General features: G+C 35.2%; 2 protein-coding genes across 2 annotated transcripts in view; one reads left to right on the top strand and one right to left on the bottom strand.

Annotated features, from left to right (window-relative positions):
• MAP4K5 (mitogen-activated protein kinase kinase kinase kinase 5) overlaps positions 1-21114 on the top strand; it is a 108363-nt gene that overhangs the window by 22610 nt on the left and 64639 nt on the right. Inside the window, exons 3-5 of the mRNA XM_059373163.1 lie at positions 2379-2436; positions 19952-20042; positions 20463-20527. Of these exons, the coding sequence (XP_059229146.1) occupies positions 2379-2436; positions 19952-20042; positions 20463-20527 (214 nt within the window). The remainder of the gene's footprint in view (positions 1-2378; positions 2437-19951; positions 20043-20462; positions 20528-21114) is intronic.
• On the bottom strand, positions 16411-18061 carry LOC131998822 (voltage-dependent anion-selective channel protein 1-like). Its single transcript, XM_059371279.1, has one exon. It carries the CDS (start codon positions 17980-17982, stop codon positions 17131-17133), a length of 852 nt encoding a protein of 283 aa, XP_059227262.1. The 5' UTR covers positions 17983-18061; the 3' UTR covers positions 16411-17130.

Below are 21114 nucleotides of genomic sequence, written 5' to 3'. Positions count from 1 at the left end.
CCATTGTGTGTATATATATACCACATCTTCTTTATCCATTCATCTCTTGATGGACATTTAGGTTCTTTCATAGTTTGGCTATTATGAACATTGCTGCTATACACATTTGGGGTGCATGTGCCACTTTGGATCTTTAGGGTAAATACCCAGTAGAGCGATTGCTGGGTCATAGGATAGCTCTATTTTCAACTTTTTGAGGAACCTCCATCCTGTTTTCCAGAGTGGCTGCACCAGTTTGCATTCCCACCAACAGTATAGGAGGGTTCCCCTTTCTCTGTATCCTCGCCAATATCTGCTGTTTCCTGACTTGTTAATTTTAACCATTCTTTTGGTATGGTAGTATCTGATTGGTGTATGGTAGTATCTCACTGTGGTTTTGATTTGTATATTTCCCTGATACTGAGTGATGTTGAGCACTTTTTCGTGTGTCTGTTCTGTCCATGTCTTATATACCAAAATCTCACTGGCATGTAAAATGTCGAGCAGTGGACAGCCTAATCTGTGTACACATAATTTTCTATAACCCATGGCAGGACTGAAATGCTGAAAGATCTTAGGAACTGGGACAACACCTAAGGCTAACAGATAGTTCTTTTGTCCAAGGGCAAGAAAGCAGAAAGGATAGTTGTGGTGTGAAGCTTTTGGTTGACCTGTTCCATGTCTTTGAATGTGTTTGCATTTGGTTTAGGGATAATTTGGGGGGGGGGTTGGTTAAAATGTCTTTTTTCCTCCCCAGACCACTCCTTATGCTAATTTACCATGATAGATGAGGAAAATATGAACTTCTTACTGTATTTGAGACTTGTGTAGAAAATCCTTTTTTTCTTCCTGTTTGTGTTTCTTTCTGTATCCCTCTCCCCCATTCGATTCATTTTTCGCACCTTCTATATGTCTTTTCTAAAAGTATTCCTTTGAAGGTTGTATTCCCTATATTCTTTGTCATTCTTTATTCTTTTCCCTTTTTTCCTCTTGTAACATTACTTATTTAATCCAGCAAATTGGTATAATTTTACTTTCTTGTTATTTTATATGCTTATTTTTTTATGCCAAGTATGAAAGTTTATATTTGATTCTAATAGAGTAAGTGAAAGCCTTGTGAATTACTAAATTGCATTTCCACATATGGCGTACCACTTGATGTAAGGGAAATGAGCACTCATATTAGCAATGATAATGTGATAGTACAATGCTTTTAGATCATTTTGATAGTATGTGCTAATGGCCTTAAATGCTCATATTCGTACCCTTGGGCCTAGTTAATTTCAAACCTTAGAATCCATTTGAACAAAATAATCTTAAATAATGAAAAGACTATGTGTAGCATCCTTAACGTCTAATGATAAGGGAGAATGATTTTTTGGACTATTATGTAGCCATTTAAAATTATGTATAACATGAAGAAAGTTCATAATTTTAAAAACAATTAAAATTTGGACCAACAAGAGAAGTTAGCAAATATAGATTTCACATCCAAGGTTGGTAAGAATATAAATTCACACAGTTTTGTTAAAGGGCACTATGGCAGTGTTTTCATTTAAAATCCACGTACTTTTTGACCTAACAAATATACTTGTAGGTTGCCATACCGTTAAACTGTGGTATGTGCCAAAATATTTGCAGTTATAATCATTGTAGCACTAATTATAAGTCTGTCCAGGGCACTTGGGTGGTACAGTTGTTTGTGTCAGCCTCTTGGTTTCTGCTCAGGTGGTGAACTCATGGGTCAGGGGATCCAGCCCCATCTTGGGCTCCTTGCTCAGCTGGGAGTCTGCTTGAAGAGTCTCTCCCTCTGCCCCTGCCCCAACTTGGGTGTGTGCGGCGCTCCTGGGCGTGCTCTCAAATAAATAAATCTTTTCAAAAAAATCAGTCGGCCCAGTATTATAAACAACATTGTAGAAGACCACATATGATGGCACATATACATGTAAGCACTTACACATCTACACAGGGGAAAAAAAAACCATGCTCTATTTGTTAACTTTTTTCCTCTGGGTAGTAAGATACAGATGACTTATTTTTCTAAATTTTCCTTTAATGATCTATTATTATTCTTATAAAATATATAAAAACCATGAGTATTTTTTAATTAGTAAGAATATTAACTTTATTGCAAAAAAAAAAGACTTAGCAAAGTATAACAAAAATTGTAAACAATAGCTAGTTTTGAGTGGTAGGATGGAAGGTAACATGAGTGTGTGTTCGTGTGTATGTGCCTTTTCTATATTTTTCTTTAGTGAGAAAATGAATATATTCATTTATTGGAAATAAAGGTTTTTTTTTGTTGTTCTGTTAAAAGCATGGTTGATAAGCAACTAATTAACTTAGTGCCAAATAATTTTTATATAACTAACAAAATAACATTTTTATTTTCATTTTAGGCTAGAAATATTCATACAGGAGAGTTGGCTGCAGTAAAAATTATCAAATTGGAGCCTGGTATGTATTAAAACTCTCAAGATGGTTTTTGAATACTTTTCTTGTGTAGTTTATAAATATAGGGCTTAACAAGCATTTTCCGTATTTTTTTCCTTATTTTCCGTCTTCCAAAAGGAAATCTTTGTTGTCAGGGCAGTAGGATATCCAATATGGTTATAATTAAATTCCACCGGAGGTTTTTAGTTTAAGATGAGTTTTGTGTAATAGGTTTGTTGCTAAATAAAGTTTGAAATGTGCACATTCAAAAATTGGAAAGGATAATGAGGGGCGCCTGGGTGGCTCAGTAGGTTGGATGGCTGCCTTTGGCTGGGGTCATGGTCCCAGGTCCTGGGATTGAGCCCTGCATCAGGCTCCCTGCTTAGCGGGAAGCCTGCTTCTCCCTCTCCCTCTGCCTGCTTGTGCTCTCTGTCTCTCTCTCTCTGTCAAATAAATAAAATCTTAAAAAAAAAAAATTGAAAGGGATAATGACAGTGCTCATTTTCTTTTAAGGTTGTAGTGAAATATTTGAACTTCGGTTTTAGCTTTTACGAGAATTCAATTAGGAAAGTATTCATTGGGACACCTGGGTGGCTCAGTCGTTGAGCGTCTGCTTTCGGCTCAGGTCATGATCCTTGGGGTCCTGGGATTGAGCCCCCCGCATTGGGCTCCCTGCTTGGCGGGAAGCTTACGTCTCTCTCTCCCACTCCTCCTGCTGTGTTCCCTCTCTTGCTGTGTCTCTCTTTAAAATAAATAAATAATAATCTTTTTTTTAAAAAAAAAAAGGGAAGTATTCATTGATCAGGCAAGATATTTGGTAATATTTGGGATAATAGTATTTTATATGTCAGATGTAACCTGGCTGCTTGACTTTGATTTAATAATTCTGGTCTTAGCCTAGTGCCTTTTTTTTCCTTTTTTTTTTTTTTTTTTTTTTTTTTAAACACAGTTAAGTGTAACAGAAAGCTGTTTGTTTTAAAACAGCCAGGGATACCCGGGTGGCTCAGTCAGTAGAGCATGCAGCTCTTGATCTTGGGGTTGTGAGTTTGAGCCCCATGTTGGGTGTAGAGATTACTTAAAACCAAAACAAAACAAAAATACTGAGAAATTTGCTTTGAAAACAAAACAACTGTGTAAAACCTGAAACAATTTTGTTATTTTGATAACCTGAGTCTTCTAAAAGAAGTAGTAGTAGCTTTTTCTCTTCAGTCTTTTTAAAGTGATATGTGATAAAGTACTTTTATGTACTTTTCAAGTACTTTATGTGATAAGTACATATAACAGAAAATTTAGCATCAAAACCATTTTTAAGTGTACAGTTGAGTGGTATAAAATACACTGATGATGTTGGCCACCATCTTCAGGACTCTACATCTTATAAATAAACTCTATGCCCATTATATGGTAACTTCCCATTCCAGTCTTCCTCCTAGCCCCTGGCAACCACCATTTTACTTTTTGTGTCTGATTTTTACTACTCTGGGTACTTGATGTAAGTAGTCTTTTTGTGACTGGCTGGTTTATGTCACTTAGCATAATGTCTTCAAGGCTCATCCAGTTGTCATGTATATCTGAATATTCTTCCTTTTCAAGACCAAATAACATTCTGTTGAATGAATAGATCACATTTTACTTACCATTCATTTGTTGGTGGACACTTGGGTTGCTTCCACGTTTTAGCTCTTGTGAATAATACTACTATATGAGGATGAGCATACAAATATTTCTTTCAGACTTGCTTTTATTCTTTTTATATAACCAGAAGTGGAATTGCTAGATCATATGGTAATTCTATTTTTAATTTTTTAGGGACCACTATACTGTTTTCTGCAATGGCTGTACAGTGTTGCATTTCTACCAGTAGTGTTCAAGTATTCCAGTTTCTCCACACCCTCATCAACACGTTCTTTCTGTTTTGTTTTGTTTGTTACAGCAGCCATCCTAATGGCTATGAGGGGCTCTCTCACTGGAGCTTTTATTTGCATTTCTCTAGTGACTAGAGATGCTGAGCATCTTTTCATGTGCTTATTTTTATATCATTTTTGGAGAAATGTCCTTTGCCCATTTTTTAATTAGGTTGCAAACAATTGTTTCTTTGGTTTGGTTTGGGTTGTTTCTTTGTTATTAAGTTTTTTGGAGTTCTTTGTTATAATCTGGATAGTAATCCCATATCAGATATATGATTTACAGATATTTTTTCCCATTCCATGGGCTTTTTACTGTGTTGATATAGTCTTTTGGTTCATAAAATTTTTAAATTTTCATGATGTCCAGTTTGCCTATTTTTTCTTTTGTTGCTTGTGCCTTTGGCATCATCCTCAAGAAATCATTGCCAGGATGCCTGGGTGGCTCAGATGGTTAAGCATCTGCCTTTGGCTCGGGTCATGATCTCCAGGTCCTGGGATCAAGCCCCACGTTGGGCTTTCAGCTCATCAGGGAATCTGCTTCTCCCTCTCCCTTTGCCTCTTCCTCCACTGTGCTCTCTCCCTCTCTACAAATGAATAAATAAAGTCTTAAAAAACAAAAAAAGAAATCATTGCCAAATCTAGCCAATAAGCTTTGCTGTATTATAAGAGTTTGTAGTTTTAGGTCTTACAAAGTCTTGAGTTAATTTTTGTATATGGTGTTGGGTGAGGGTCTGGCTTTTTTTTTTTTTTTTTTTTTTTTTTTTGTGGATATCCATTTTCCCAGCACCATTTATTGAAAAGATGGTCCTTTCCCCATTGAATAGTCTTAGCAGCGTGTCAGAAATCTTTTTGGTTGAAGGTCAGAAAAAACCTTTGACCATATATGCAAGGGCTTACTTCTAGATTTTCTTTTCTATTCTGTTGGTCCATGTGTCTGTCTTTATATTAGTATCACACTACTTTGAATACCATAGCTTTGTAAGAAGTTTTGAAATCAGAATGTGTGAATCATCCAATTTTGATCTTTTTCAACATTGTTTTGGCTATCTGAGGTCCCTTGAGATTTCATATAAATTTTAGGTTAAGTTTTTCTAATTCTGCAAAAAAATGAAAAAGGAGTTGTAATTTTTGACCAGGTAGGTGAATATTTGGTGATTTGTTCATTTAAAAAATAGAGCATTTTGAGAGTAGAAATTCAGGTCTTCAGCCAAGTATTATAACTTGCCAAATAATTTGTTTATGATATTTCTTGTTGTTATGAATGGCATTTCCCTCCTTACTCTTTCTAGTTGGTAACTGTTGATCTTTATGTAAGTCATTGATATATTAGACTTATTTTCTCTCAGAAAGTTGGCTTTTCATAGATAGCATTTCATTAGATAGCTTTTCATGCCCTTTTGCCCTTAGTTTAATTTTGTCAAACATTGATCTTGCCAAGTCCCCTTTTTTATTCTATTTGTGTGGCATATTAATAGGTAGATAGAGCTTCTATACTTGGGCCTGTCATTTTACTTTAATCCCTTCTGGGTCATTGGTTTTTAGGTGTTTCTCTTAATCATATTTGAGTTTTATTTTATGACCCAATCTGAATCTTTCTCCTTTTGATACATGAGTCTATTACTGTATTATTTAGTGAGATGTTTGATCCTTTGTCCTGGTTTTTTTTTTTTTAATGTTTTTTGAAGCTTTAAAAAATTATGTCTAAATGTTTCTTTTATTTTTACTGCTGATAATTGGAAAGGTACACAGTCTCGTTTTAACAGAGGATGGTTTACAAGACTTTGATTAATATGCTTAAATATGTGTTTTTGGTTTATTGATTTAAGCAATAAAAGTCATTGACTTCTAGGGTTAAAGATATTGAATTTCACGTTTATACCCTCCTGCCTCTTCATCTTCCTGTTTTCAGACATTGGTTAGTTTATTTGGAGGTTTTTGCCCGAGAATTCTTTTATTATACTGGGGCATTGAGTGTGTGTTAGTCTGCATATCTTTTAAGAATTATACCAATTATTTGAACTTTGTTTTATATTTAAGTGGATTCAGTGCTCACTGTTGGTCTTTTCATGCCATGGGCCTGCCATTCTGACCAGCTTATTTTGTATCAGCTATTAATAGAATGAATTATATCATCACATACATTTTGCTCTATGTATTAGCAATAGTATTATTTGAATCCACAAATTGATTATTCATCCCAAACTTGCCCTTTCCTCAGTCTTCCCCATTTTGAGAAGCAGTCAGCTAAGCAAATATCTAGGTGTTGTCCTTGGGATGTCTTTCTTTTATTTGTATTCCGAGTCAGTCTGTTAACAGGTTTCTTCAGCTCTACCTCTAAATGTGTCCTGCATCTGTCTACTTCTCTTTATTGCCTTTTCTACCCTCCTAGTCTCCCTATTTCCTCTCCCACACCTCCCATCTGCTACCATCTAGTTGTCACAAAGCCACCAGACTGATCTTTATAAAACGCAAATCAGATCATAGTGCTCTCCTGCTTCAAGCCTCCCTGAAGCTTTCAAGTCACTTAGAATAATACTCACACTTTTAACATTGCTTATAAAACCCTACATGATTTGCTTTGTCTGCATCTCTAAACTCATCATGTAACTTTTTCCCTTCTCTCCTCTGCTTTCATTTTCTTTTTATTTCAACAGTCCAAGATTAAACTAACCCTTCATTCTACCTGAAGTACTATTTTGCATTATCTTTTGAACAAAAGGCTTCTGGTCATTCACATCTCAGCTTAAAAGTTATGTCCTCAGAGAGACTGATTTCTGACTACCTAATTTAAAGTAGCTATTTAAGCGCTTGTTATTTTAGTTCTCTGAAATAAAATGTATATGTTTATGTATGTATATGTATTTGTATAATATAAATTTGTAATGGTTTCTCTTGACTGTTATATTTCAGCATCTGAAACAGTATATTTTAAATTTTTTTTTATTTTTTATAAACATATATTTTTATCCCCAGGGGTACAGGTCTGTGAATCACCAGGTTTACACACTTCACAGCACTCACCAAAGCACATACCCTCCCCAATGTCCATAATCCCACCTCCTTCTCCCAAACCCCCTCCCCCCAGCAACCCTCAGTTTGTTTTGTGAGATTAAGAGTCACTTATGGTTTGTCAGCATCTGAAACAGTATAATACAGCACAGTAGACACTCAATAAATAGTCTTTGTACAAATGAATATTATAAATGTCTTTCTTTTGCCATTGAATAAGAATGACCATTTGACTAAATCTACAACTATTTGTATCACACATTCTTCCACCCTCAAAAATCTATAGACATTTTCTCCTTGTATAGTATTAGGGAAGACTGTAAGGCTGTCTTGGCATTTTTCCTCTGCAGGTTTTGCTGCTTCTGCCTGATTGTGGCACTAATACTACTTACCTACTATAAGCTGTGATATTGAGAAAATAATACCTTAATATTTATTATATCTTCAGATTTCAATTCATTGTTAATAGTAATTGTAATTTTAGTAAATTTATGAAGTAGCAACTATAAGTTTTTCTTATACTTTAAATATATATACTTTTTTCCATTTTATTTTATTTCTTTTTGGTGTTCCAGTATTCACTGTTTAAGCACCACACACAGTGCTCCATGCAATACATGCCGTCCATAATACCCACCACCAGACTCATGAAATCCCCCACTCCCCTCCCCTCCAAAACCCTCAGTATACTTTTCATTTTAGTAAATACTTTGATTTATTTTTATTATCTCTCCTTTAGAATTTGAGGAATTGATCTGGCTGTGACAGTGATTTAATTCCTTTGGGTTGTTTCATTACATCTTATTCATGGATTTTTCCTTTTGTATTTTGCCTCTTTAAAAAAAAAATGTTTTTCTGTTGACCATAGATTTTTATATCTTTTTTTTTTTTTTTTAAGCATTTTCAGTAAAGCCAAAGTAGGTGGTGTTTTTCACATTTTTGGAACAGGCTTAAGGGAATGATTAGGTAAAAAAAAAATATGGTATGCTAATGAATTTTCCCAAAATTCAGTTCAACTTCAAATAATTCTGGAGACAGCTGTATTTCAGAAATGAATTCTTAACTGTACTCAGCAGCTTTTAAAAAAAATCATGCTAAAGCCAGTATAATACAAAGTGCTTCCTTGTATCGATTTAACAGATGAGCTGGTTTAGAATTATATTTAGACATGAAAAGATAATTATTTGCCAATATGACTTAGAAAAAGCCTTGTGTCTGGTAAAACATAAACAAGACTTTTTTAAGTAAATGTTTTCCCAGCTGTAAACTCAATAATCCTTTTCCCCAGGTAAAAATAGATTATTGAAGTTTATACTAATTGTACAGTCCTGAATTTTATTATAGACTTACCTCACAATTTAATCTTAAAGATTATTGTATTTATAAAATATTATATTTATGTAATAATATATTTAAAATTTTGCTAAAACAGATTGCTTTTGCAACTCTAATACTCATAAAAATTCTAAATGAAACTTAGAGTTAAAAATAAAAATAAATTAGCACAGAGAATTTTTTTTAATTAGCCACAAAAATAAAAGAAAAAGAAAATGTCAGCATTCTTTCCTGTGTCTCTGTATTTTTGCTGCCCTTCATATACACAGGCAAATAATTATTTTTAAGAATGATTAAGTCCTTTCCATATCTTGTTTTTATACTAGATACTTATTAAATATGCATACCATCTTACAAATGGTGACATTCAAATGAAGTTGGGCTTCCTAGTGATTAGTATTAAAAATAAATAATACTGATGATACCATTTTGATATTTTAGTTTCATTTTCCATCTCTTTGTTCAGACATAAGGACTGCCCTAGAAAAGCAGGCAGATAGTATGATGATGCATGTCACCATCTTTTCCTGTCTGTGCCTGAATTGCAGCCTTCCCTCTAACTCATTTTACAGATGCTCATTTTGCTCAAGTCTGTAGCTAGTGGCAGCCAACAGCCAGAACAGAAGCAAGATTCTTGGGAAAGCTGATCCTCAGAATCCTACTTTCCTTACCCATTTTCTTCTCCCATTATAACCCCTCTTTCCTGGCAAAACTAAGGATAGTATTTTCAAGTTATGCACATGCTAGTTTGTTTAAAACTGTAAAGAACTCACACTAGCGAAAAGAAACCCAAACAGTCTGATTTAAAAATGGGCATAGGTTCCGAGTAGACATTTTTCCAAAGAAGACATCCTGATGGCCAGTAGACACATGAAAAGATGCTCAGCATCACTCATCATCAGGGAAATGCAGATCAAAACTACAATGAACCATAAGAATGGCTCTTATTTAAAAAAAAAAAAAAAAAGTATGGCTCTTATCAAAAAGAGAAGAAGTAAGTGGGGACGTGGGGAAAATTTTTACAATAGCCAAGATACATATATATGAAGTGTCTGTCCATGGATGAGTGGATAGAGATGTGTGTATATGTAAAAAAAGAATGCAGCCCTGCCGTTTGTGACAACATGGATGGATTTAGAGGACATTATGCTAAGTGAAATAAGTCAGAGAAAGACAAATGCCATATGATTTCACTTACATGTGGACTCTAAATAAAAATAAAAACCAAGTTCATAGATACAGAGAACAAATTGGTGGTTGCCAGAAGGTGTTGGGTGGGGGTAGGTGAAATGGGTAAAGGGAGTCAAAAGATACAAAATTCCAGGTATAAAATAAATCATGGGGATGTAATGTACAACATGGTGACTCTTGTTAGCAATACTTTATTGCATATGTGAAAGTTGCTGAGAGAATAAATCTTAAAAATTCTCATCACAAGAAAAAAAATTTTGTAATTACTGACAAACTGTAACTAGACGTATTGTGGTGATCATTTTACAATATAGACAAATATCAAATCATTATGTCCTACATCTGAAACTAATACAATGTTGTATGTCAGTTACACCTCAATTAAAAACAAAACCATGGGGGCACCTGGGTGGCTCAGAGGGTTAAAGCCTCTGCCTTCGGCTCAGGTCATGATCCCAGGATCCTGGGATCAAGTCCCACATCGGGCTCTCAGCTCAGCGGGGAGCCTGCTTCCTCCTCTCTCTCTGCCTGACTCTGCCTACTTGTGATCTCTGTCAAATAAATAAATAAAATCTTAAAAAAAAAAAAAAAAAAAACCAAAACCATGAGCTTTGCTTATAAGGATGGGATTTAATAAAATCATTACCCATGGTGATTAATGTGGTATACCTTGTGTCCTTGTTTTTTAAAATGCTGAATTAGAAATGTTCATGAAATAATTCAGCATTTTTAAGTAAAATAACAAATTAAATGTACTTCATTGATTTAGACAGTTTTCAAAATGAATAGGAATCTGTATCTTTGGATGTTTAAAGCTTTTCTCAGTTACTTCCATTTTATTTTATTTTATTTATTTGAGAGAGAGAATTATAAGGGAGGGTACAGGGAGAGGGAGAAGCAGACTCCCTGCTGAGCGTCAGGAAGCAGGTCAGATATGTGGGTCTTAGTCCCAGGACCTAGAGATCATTGACAAGAGCCAAAGGCAGGTGCTTAACTGACTGAGCCACCCCTCAGTTTTGTTTTATAATACTTCATCTTATTTGCTGGAAGTATAAACAGAGAAAGTAAATTTTTAAAAAGCCAAAATGTATATAAAGATTTAAGCAACCATTAATTTGCCTTGTTAATGTTCTTGAAAGAAATCCCAAAGTAGGAGCTTTGGCCAAATAGGTCACATGTCAGGTATTCTGGGTAAGTGCTTGTTCTTGCTTTTTTAGTATTTAACTTCTATTTTAAAATCTGAGAATTTTGATTTTTCAAAATAATCTGTGAAATAAAGTATAAAGTTAATATTACTTAGGTAAAAATAAGTATCCTGCCTTCATTATTTGGAAGGTTCACAGCTGAATTGGAAAAGTTAAGTTAGGGTCACACAAGTGCCCACCAGTGTTTTTTTTTTTTTTTTTTTTAATAGGCTTTAAATAATAGGTACAGAAAGCTAATAAAGACTAAATAGACTTTTTCTGACATTTTATAGGTAAAAATCACTTTGTTTTTCTAAGGTACTCAATTTCAGTTAGATCCCAGTTTGCTTCTTGAACACAAGATAACACTGAAATGAAGATATTTTTGTTTCTGTGTAATTTAAAAGGTGAACTTCAATGTCTGATTCTAAATTAGTGAGCTTAAAACTGATAGGATTTTCTCTGTAGATAAATTTTCAGAATCTAAGCGAGGCATCCCAAAGAAAATGTTTTGTTAGAAATGACTGTTCTATTTACATTCTGTGTTCATTTTGCTCAGTGGAAAAAACTCATATTTCCTTATTAGCAACAAAAACAATCAAATCAACAAGACATTTGAAAATTATCTGACAGAATTTTAGCATTGAGTTAATTGGTTTTCTGGAAATGATACTGTTAATGTATTATCTGTATAGTAAAATGAGTTTTTCCCTTTGTTATCTCTCTTTAATGTTGATTTCATTTCACTTCAGAAATATATTCAGTACCAAAAGTACTAGTACCAAAAAAAAGTGCTCTTCCTTTTATTTTTTTTAAAAAAAGAAAGCTCTTCCTGTCACTAAGTTGTTACAAATATCAATTAAAAGTGCTACTTTTTGCATTGTAATTTTACTGTAAATGATACCACAATTTTTAGGTTACTGGATTCTTATTTTCAAAACATATGTTTGAAAACAGTAATTTGTAAAACTTGAATATCCACCCATAGTGAAATGGTTAAATAAATTAGGCTATATTCACAGAACTTTAAATTATTTTTATTATGGTAAAAGTTAGTTACCTGTTATTAAGCTTTACTGTCTTAACCATTTTTAAGCTTATAGTTTAGTGATGTTAAACATATTTACATTGTTGTGAAACAGATCTCTGGAACTTTTTCATCTTGGAGAACTGAAAGTCCATATCTATTAAACAGCAATTCCCTTGCTCCCTTTCCCTCAGCCCTTGGTAACCACCATCTACTTTTTATATATATGTATATACTTGATTGCTTAAGTTACCTCCTATAATTTGTCCTTTTGTGAGTGGTTTATTTCACTCAGCATAATATCCTCAAGGTTTATCCATGTTTTGGATATATACCTAGATAAAGGATTAGTAGTTCATATGGTAGTAAATTTTTAATTTTTTGAGGAACTGCCTTACTGTTTTCCATAATGATTGTACCATTCTACAGTGCAGAAGGGTTTCAACTTCTCCATGTCTCCATTAGCACTTGTTATTCTGGTTTTCTTTATAACAGCTTTCCTAATGGGTGTAAGGTGATAGCTTGCGGTTTTGTTTTGCATTTCTTGGATGGTTAGTGATGTGGAGCATCTTTTTATATGCTTCTTGCCATTTGCATATCCTATTTGGAGATATACCTACTCAAGTCTTGGCTATGTTTTAATTGGTTTTTTATCTTTTGTTGTTGGGTTGAGGAATTCTTTATATATTTTGGATATTGACCACTTAACAGATACATAGTTTGCACATATTTTCTCCCATTCCACATGTTGTCATTTCACTCTGTTGATTATATCTTTTTTTTTTTAAGATTTTATTTATTTATTTGGCAGAGAGAAATCACAAGTAGGCAGAGAGGCAGGCAGAGAGAGAGGGGGAAGCAGGGTCCCTGCTGAGCAGAGAGCCAGATGCGGGGCTCGATCCTGGGACCCTGAGATTATGACCTGAGCCGAAGGCATATGTTTAACCCACTGAGCCACCCAGGTGCCCCTATTTATGTCCCTTGATTGAAAAAAAAATTTGTTTGACATAGTCCCAGTTATCTATTTTTGCCTTCATTGGCTTGTACGTTTGGTGCCATATCTAAGAAATCATTGCCAAATCCAAAGTTAGGAAGTTTTTATCTAAGAGTTTTATAATTTTGAGTCTTACATTTAGATCTTTAATTCATTTTGAGTTAATTTTTGTACATATATAGTGTAAGATAAGGGTACATCTCCATTCTTTTATATGAAAATATTCAGTTTTCCTAAGATTTATTGTTGAAATGACTGTCTTTTCCTTGTTGAGCTGTCTTGACACCCTGGTCAAAGATAATTTGATCATAATTTTGTGGGTTTATTTTTGGGCTCTCTATACTATTGATATATGTGTTTTTATAGAAATAGCATGCTGTTTTGATTACTATGGCTTTGTGATGTGTTTTGAAATCTGGGAGTATGAATCTTCCAAATCTGTTTTTTGTTTTGTTTTGTTTTGTTTTTTCCCAAAATTATTTGGGGTTCTTTGAGGTTCCAAATGAGTTTTGGGATGATTTTTTTCTATTTCTCCAGAAGATGCTATTGGGATTTTGGTACATAAAGGTTATGTTGAGTCAGTAGATTGCTTTGGGTATTTTATTGACATCTTAACAATAGTAAATCATCTTATTCCTGAACATGGGATGTGCCACCCAGGCGTTTCCCTCCTGCCTTTTAATTTTAAGTAGGCTTCATGCCCAGTGTGGAACCCTATGCGGGGCTTGAACTCATGACTCTGAGATTAAGACCTCAGCTGAAATTATCACATGCTCAACTGACTAGCCACCCAGTCACCAAGAAAAGGCTATTTCTGATCTGGGCTTCTAATTCCTGGCTCATCCAGTCTTTTAACCACTGTTCTGGTTCACTTTACAAACACTGGGCTTCTCTCTGTTTTCTAATGTGCCAGACACACTCTTGCTGTAAAGCTTTTATATTTGCTGTTCCTTGTGCCTAGAATGCTATTCCCTTGGGGATCCATTTGACCTACTCCCTCACTACATTCATCTGTTTGCTCAGACATCACCTTATCAGGAAGACTTTTTTGACCCTTCAGTCTATGTAAAAATAGCGCTTAGCTCCATCATTCTCTGTTCCCAAACCCTGGTTAATTAACTTTTCTTCTTAGCACTTATAGCACTTCACATGTATGTTCATTTGTTTTACTTTCTGTTGCCCACCCAGAGAGCAAGTGCTTTGTCTGTTTTTGTTTGTTTTTTCTACTAATACTTCCCCAGTGCCTGACAGGATCAGCACCCAGTAAATGTGACCTGCCTGCCTCACTTCATAGTGCTAGTATTACTTTCATACCAAAACCAAAGGCAGACCAGTGTCTCTCATAAACAGATGCAAAAACTCTCCACAAGATACTAGACAACTAGATCTTAAGGACATTTTGAAGAGGATATCCAGGGGCTTGCAAAGGCTTTAGTAGTAGGAGGTACATTCTCTGTATGCTTGTTGGTCTAATTTAACTTGAGGACTTTGGCTTTCCTTTTCTTGAGTAGATGTTACAGTAGTGGTTTCTAAATTTACTGTGTTTAGTGTTGTTTTTTGTTCCATGCATAAAGCAAAGACAATAGAGAATAAGATTCTTCTGTAGTAAATGTAAATGACCAGCAATTAGATGACAGATGACAGAGAGAAATGAGTAAGAAGATTAAGGAAAATAGATGTATTTATGAAAAAGATTGCCTGATATGGAATTAACTGTCAGGATGAGACAAATTATATATATGCATGTTCCTTGCCCTCTTTCCTTCCTGCCATCCAAAGGGGTGAAGGAAGGGAATGTAAAAGAGATATATTTTGATATCTATATAGATAAAGATATCAATATATATAATATATATAAAATATATATATATTTTTTAAATCAAACCATTAAGTATATCAGTAGCCAAGAGTTAAATCTGTTTTGACAGGTTTGTTCTCCAAAACAAAGAATGGAGATGCATAATCCTGAAGTGGAATGGTTATGTCAATATAAATAGCTGTTGTTACAAACTGTTTATAAACCAGGTACTTATAACTCGGAAAATACTTATCCAAACAGAAGTATTTAAAACAGTGTTTCTGAAACTTGCCTGATCTTAGGAATCCCCTGAAGATTCTGATTCAGAAAGCATAAAGTGAGCCTAACGAAAGTGTCATTAACACAAATAGAAAGTTCAAAGAGAAAATTGGTTCTTAAGGAAAGATATTGGCGCTACAAGACATCTGGTTGGAAATAACAGGTACTTAGTCAAAACTGCAAATACGGGGTTCTGTATTTCTCAGCTAGTCTCATCCTTATATTGTGTAAGCATGAAGAATGAAAATTCTCTTTTTTGAGGAAATAAACTCAAAATCCATTGATACGTGAACAACAGAGCTGGAACCTGTAAGCCTGAGGCTTCTGAACCTAGTGGATTTTAAGCTTTTTCTCAAAAGAAAACAGTAGTCTGTCATCTCCCAACCAGAAGAATAAAGCGAACCCAAATTTAGATCATTTTGAAGAAGCTGATGAAACCCATCAAAGAATAGTTACATCTGTAATGAATAACTGTATTTAGCTTCTCTGCCTTTCAGGATAGAACAAAAATATTATCTTTATATAAGTCTGTTTCATGGTGCAGTTTCAATTCAAAGATGAGTCTACCCACTTTGGATTAAAGCTTAAGACAATGGTGAAACAGATATATAAAGAATATATTCAAAACTGGAATTTATTCACAAAGTAAAGGATATCGAAGAAGGTGCAGTCCCCAGACATCTGAGTTATTTAAGAGCTGTTCTTGTGAACTCTAGCTTCCAGCTACCACTGTAGAAAACTGTTGCTCAGTCTCACCAGGACCCCACCTTTTCTGGCAGAAACCTCATGTAGCTTCTGCTAGAACCACAGTTGTGGGGTGGGTCTCCACCTAAATTTACCCAGAAAGTAGTGGTTTGTTATTAGTATTAATTCAGCCATATTATTGGCTTTTAAAGGTCAGTTTAAGCATTTACATACCATTTGAAGTTAACATTATTTGTCAAGTTACTCCCGTGAGAAAGTCTGATTTGGAACAGACTAAATCCCAGACTTAAGTGGAGCATTTTTCAGCACAGCTCTGATAGGACTTCTGTGTACATTTAAAAGTGAGAGTAGGCTAAAATCCAAAGAATAGCATAAATTAACAAAGTTAGGTAATTCTTTACTCTTCTTTTCCTTTGTAATTCAGGGCTTCCTGGTAAAGTGAAGGATAGGCTAGAATCTAGCCCCCTTGTTGGAGATTAACTGGATAAATCAGTTTTTTTTTTTGAGGTTTCAATATTTTATTCAAGTTTTACTTTAAGTGATGTTAATTATTAAAAAATAAACTGAGTGGCGAGAATATAATAAGTCCAATTTCGATTCCGAGTGTAGTCACAATGCGATTACAGTCACAGAGACTCTTCCCAGCTCAGAGCTGGGACTCTTAGAAGCTATTTCATACTCTGGTGCAAGGGCAGAAAACCACAACATGAGAGGGAATTAAGTCCTGAATTATTGGCTTCATCACATCCAACTTTTCCACCCCCAAAATGGCACAAAAGAAACAGCTACCACACCCTGCAGACTACTTTTGGTGTAAAAGAGGTGATGGACTGGAGTGGAAACAGGTCAGGAAAATCTGTCTAAAAAAGTCTCTTTCAGATGAGTGTGTACATTACCACCCATGAGTCTCTCCTTCCTTCAGACAGGAAACCCAGTTCAATTCTCAAGAAGTCATAATTTCATTCATGTACTCAATACCAATGAACAAAGTGCCTACAAATTATCAGCTTCCATTTGCAGCCATTTCTAGATAAAAAAGAAACCTGAACTCTGTAGAGGGGGTCCCAAGCTCCTCCAAGTCTACAGCTCAAAGGACTTTTCTTGGAACTGGGTTTCTTCTGTACCTCTGAAAGGGTAACACCTTAAAGCTGAATCATCTTTAACCTGGAGGTCTAACATGATATTTAGCAATACTTGCATCCCAGACATACAACATTAAAAGGTACACTAAATTCTGAAGGTAGCTATGCTCAAAATAGTTTAAAATTAAACGATTATACAGTATTCATTTATGCCTGAAATTCCAGTCCTAGACCAAGCTTGTGGCCGCCAGCATTGACATTCTTGCCATCCAGCAGAGCTGATAGTGTCAGTTTGATACCTGGCTTTAGGGTCTGAGTGTATCCTAAACCTATCAGGCTGGAGTTGTTCACTTTAGCCGAGAAGCAGGCATCAGGGTCAATCTGATATTTGGCTGCTATTCCAAAGCGAGTGTTACTATTTCCTGCAGTCCAGGTCAGATTGACAGCGGTCTCTAACTTCTTGTTCACCTTCTGATAAATGGAGCCACCAAACTCTGTCCCATCATTTACATTAGTGTGGAGCTGGAACTCGTCAGTCTTGTAGCCAACCGCGAAGTTGCTCTGGGTCACTCGAGACTTCGCAGTCTCAAAATTCATCTGGTAGCCAGCCAGGCAGCCTTCATAGCCCAGCACCACGGCACCCTGGACTGAAGGACCGGCAATGTCGAAATCCACATCGCAGCCCAGGTTGATGTGCTCCCGCTTATACCCTGTCTTGATTTTTGCATTTTTTTTCCCTGTGTTTGGTGAGAAGGATGAATCAAAGGTCAGCTTCAGTCCACGTGCAAGCTGATCTTCCACAGTGATCTCTGTGCCTAGCGTGTTGTCAGTGTTCCATTTCTCTGTAAACGTCAGACCATATTCGGTCCACCTGTACTTGGTTTCCAGACTGCCCGTCACTTTGGTGGTCTCAGTGTTGGCTGAACCTGAGCTTGTAAATTCCAGTCCATTCTCAGATTTTGTTTTCAAGTCAAGTTTTATTAAGCCAAATCCATAACCCTTGGTGAAGACATCCCTGGCAGATTTGCCAAGATCAGCATACGTGGGAGGCACAGCCATCTTCTGCTTAGCGGCGGCAGCGGCGGGCTCAGCGGCTGCTACCGCGGGGGCTGCGTGGATAAATCAGTTTTAATGCCATAATGGAAAAGGGTCAGGTAGAGGAGTAAGATAAGGAGAAATGGTATTCTGGTATCCAGGACTGGACAAAGAAAGCCTCTATACCTAGGTGGGCAAGCCTTCTACTCTAACTTGCAGGAACTACTCCCTACTTGTGCATAAACTGATAATGGTACACATAGATCATCATCTTTTAGGATTATCTCCATTGAGCTCCTTCTGCTGGCAGACAGTTAAGAAATATTTTTTTAGGGGCGCCTGGGTGGCTCAGTGGGTTAGGCCGCTGCTTTCGGCTCAGGTCATGATCTCAGGGTCCTGGGATCGAGTCCCGCATCGGGCTCTCTGCTCAGCAGGGAGCCTGCTTCCCTCTCTCTCTCTCTCTCTGCCTGCCTCTCCATCTACTTGTGATTTCTCTCTGTCAAATAAATAAATAAAATCTTTAAAAAAAAAAAAAAAAAAAAAGAAATATTTTTTTACAAGTGAAATCTTGCCTTTTACAACAACATGAATGTATCTAGAGAGTATAATATTAAGCAAAATAAGTCAGAGAAAGATACCATATGATTTCACTCATATGTGGAATTTAAGAAACAAAACAAATGAACGAAGAAACAGAAAACCATACTCTTTAAACTACAGAGGATAAACTGGTGGCTACCAGAGCGGGGAGCGTGAGGGGATGGGTGAAATAGGTGAAGGGGGATTGAGGACACTTACAATGAGCACTGAGTAATGAGTAGAACTGTTGATTCACTGTTGTATTCCTAAAACTAATATAGACAGTAAACGTATGTTAACTAACTGGAATTAAAATAAAAACTGAATACCCCCCCCAAAAAAAGACTGCTATACAAAATGAAGTTTGATGGTGACAGTACCTTTTTAGGTGGTATTCCTATAATAAACATGAAATTCCCATAACTAACAAGTATTTCATTTCAATATAACTTTTCCTAAAGAACTTTCAGACAGGTTTGTAATAAACAAAGTAGAAAATACAAACAAAAAGAAGTAAAATTACTTCTTAATTTTACCACCCAGACATAAACATTATATGTTTTCTGAGACATTTTTTCTGTATACATATGTACTTATATATAAAACATCCCTTTTTTACTCAATATGTCATGAACGTATTTTCATATAAAATGTTTTAACTATTATATGTATAACTGTACTATAAGTTATTTATGTATATTTTAAAGATTTTATTTATTTATTTGGGAAAGAGAACACGAGTGGTGGGGAGAGTCAGAGAGAGAAGGAGAAACCGACTCCCTTCTGAGCAGGGAGCCCGATGTAGGGCTCCTTCTGAGGACCCTGAGATAGATGATCTGTGCCAAAGGCAGGTGCTTTATTGACTGAGCCACCCAGGTGGCCCCCATCTTTTTTTTTTTTTTTAAGATTGTTTTTATTTATTTGAGACAGAGTGCAAGTGGGGAGAGGCAGAGGGACTATACGTTATTTAATCATTCATTATTAAGTCACATTGTATAAAACATTTATCTCTGTGCAATCTCCTTCAGAAAAAAAAATTTTTTTTTAATATTTTATTTATTTGACAGAGAGACAGTGAGAGAGGGAACACAAGCAGGGAGAGAGGAAGAAAGAAGAGCAGACTCCCCGCAGAGGAGAGAGCCCAACGCAGGGCTTGATCCCATGAGCCCAAGGCAGAGGCTTAATGACTGAGTGACTCAGGCGTTCCTAAGAAAAAAAAAATTAAATGACATTTTGAGTTAAAAGATTTTATTTTTAAGGCTTCTGTGTTTTAGAAAGAATGTATCAGTTTATATTCTCACTGAGATATTAAGAGCATCTAATTCCTCATCTCTAACATTGTAAAGTTTTCCTTCCATTTTCCCATGACTTAAAATATAACGTGGTGTCTGAGTTTTATCATTTTGTTTTTCAGGTGATGATTTTTCTTTGATTCAACAAGAAATATTTATGGTTAAAGAATGTAAACACTGCAACATTGTTGCCTACTTTGGGAGCTATCTCAGGTAAAGAAAAAAAATCTGTTCTCCTTGTATTTTATAAGTCTTTACTACCGCTCTCCCTTCTTTTCATGTAACTGCTGTTACATAAAAATTTTTAAAGTTATATTAAGTTTTCTCGGGTTTTCTTACTGTCTCCCCAGCTGTATTAGTGATACCTCATTTATGCAGTTATATCTTATCTGGCAATAAATATTACAAATGATTACAAATAAGTGTTTTAGCTTATTAAAGTGATTTTATTCCAAACCATTTAAGACGGTAAGTTACTATGCTTTTCTGTATCTGGAAGACTCCGCCAGGGCAATTTCCTGTAGACCCTGTAATCCGTTCTAAACCTTGGTGTACTGAAGAGGGGAAGCCTTCAAAGTATTCAGTGATTAAGAATTAACTAGCTAATATAATTTTCTTTCTCTTTCATATTAGTCGAGAAAAACTGTGGATTTGTATGGAATACTGTGGTGGTGGATCACTTCAAGATATTTACCATGGTACTGTCAATTTGACTTTATATTTTAAAACTGACTTTGACTTTAATATTGTTGTTTTTATTATTTGTGGTTAACCACAGATATTGATAGGTAGATAAACTGTTTTATATTCTTCCATTCTGCTCCTATAGTATTATTGTGTAAAAGAAATCTAAACTTTATTTTTATTGGTAATCCAATTAAATTTGCTGAAACCTGAACTGAGAAATCTAAGAGTTCTTGTACAATCCAACAAATTTTACTTTTTAGATACAGTTTCTAACCTACCTAAGAAAGCAGTATAATTGTTGCTATATTTTTGTGTTAAAAATATATAATTTTTAAACATTTGAAGTATTTTTTATTGAGCATTCTGTTAGGTGGTTAGGTCATTTTCTGTGTTGAATTAGATTTTACTATTTAGAAATAATCTTCATTTTGGCTGTACAATTTAGCTTCCAATTTGTTTTGTTGTTGACAATTTCCTGGTTTTCTAGAGTTTATGAGACTAAATAGAGATCCTTATAATAAAAGTTTTTCTTTTCTTTATTTAACTGAATATGGAATAGTAAAACTCCCATTCCAGCTTTGCTTTGCATCATTTATTA

Source organism: Mustela nigripes, chromosome 13 (genome assembly GCF_022355385.1).
Source record: "Mustela nigripes isolate SB6536 chromosome 13, MUSNIG.SB6536, whole genome shotgun sequence".
Taxonomy (NCBI): Eukaryota; Metazoa; Chordata; class Mammalia; order Carnivora; family Mustelidae; genus Mustela; species Mustela nigripes.
This window is presented reverse-complemented; position numbering and strand designations above follow the sequence as displayed.

Coding starts and splice junctions, on each gene's coding strand:
- LOC131998822 (XM_059371279.1), bottom strand. CDS start 17,982: ATGGCTGTGCCTCCCACGTATGCTGATCTTGGCAAATCTGCCAGGGAT.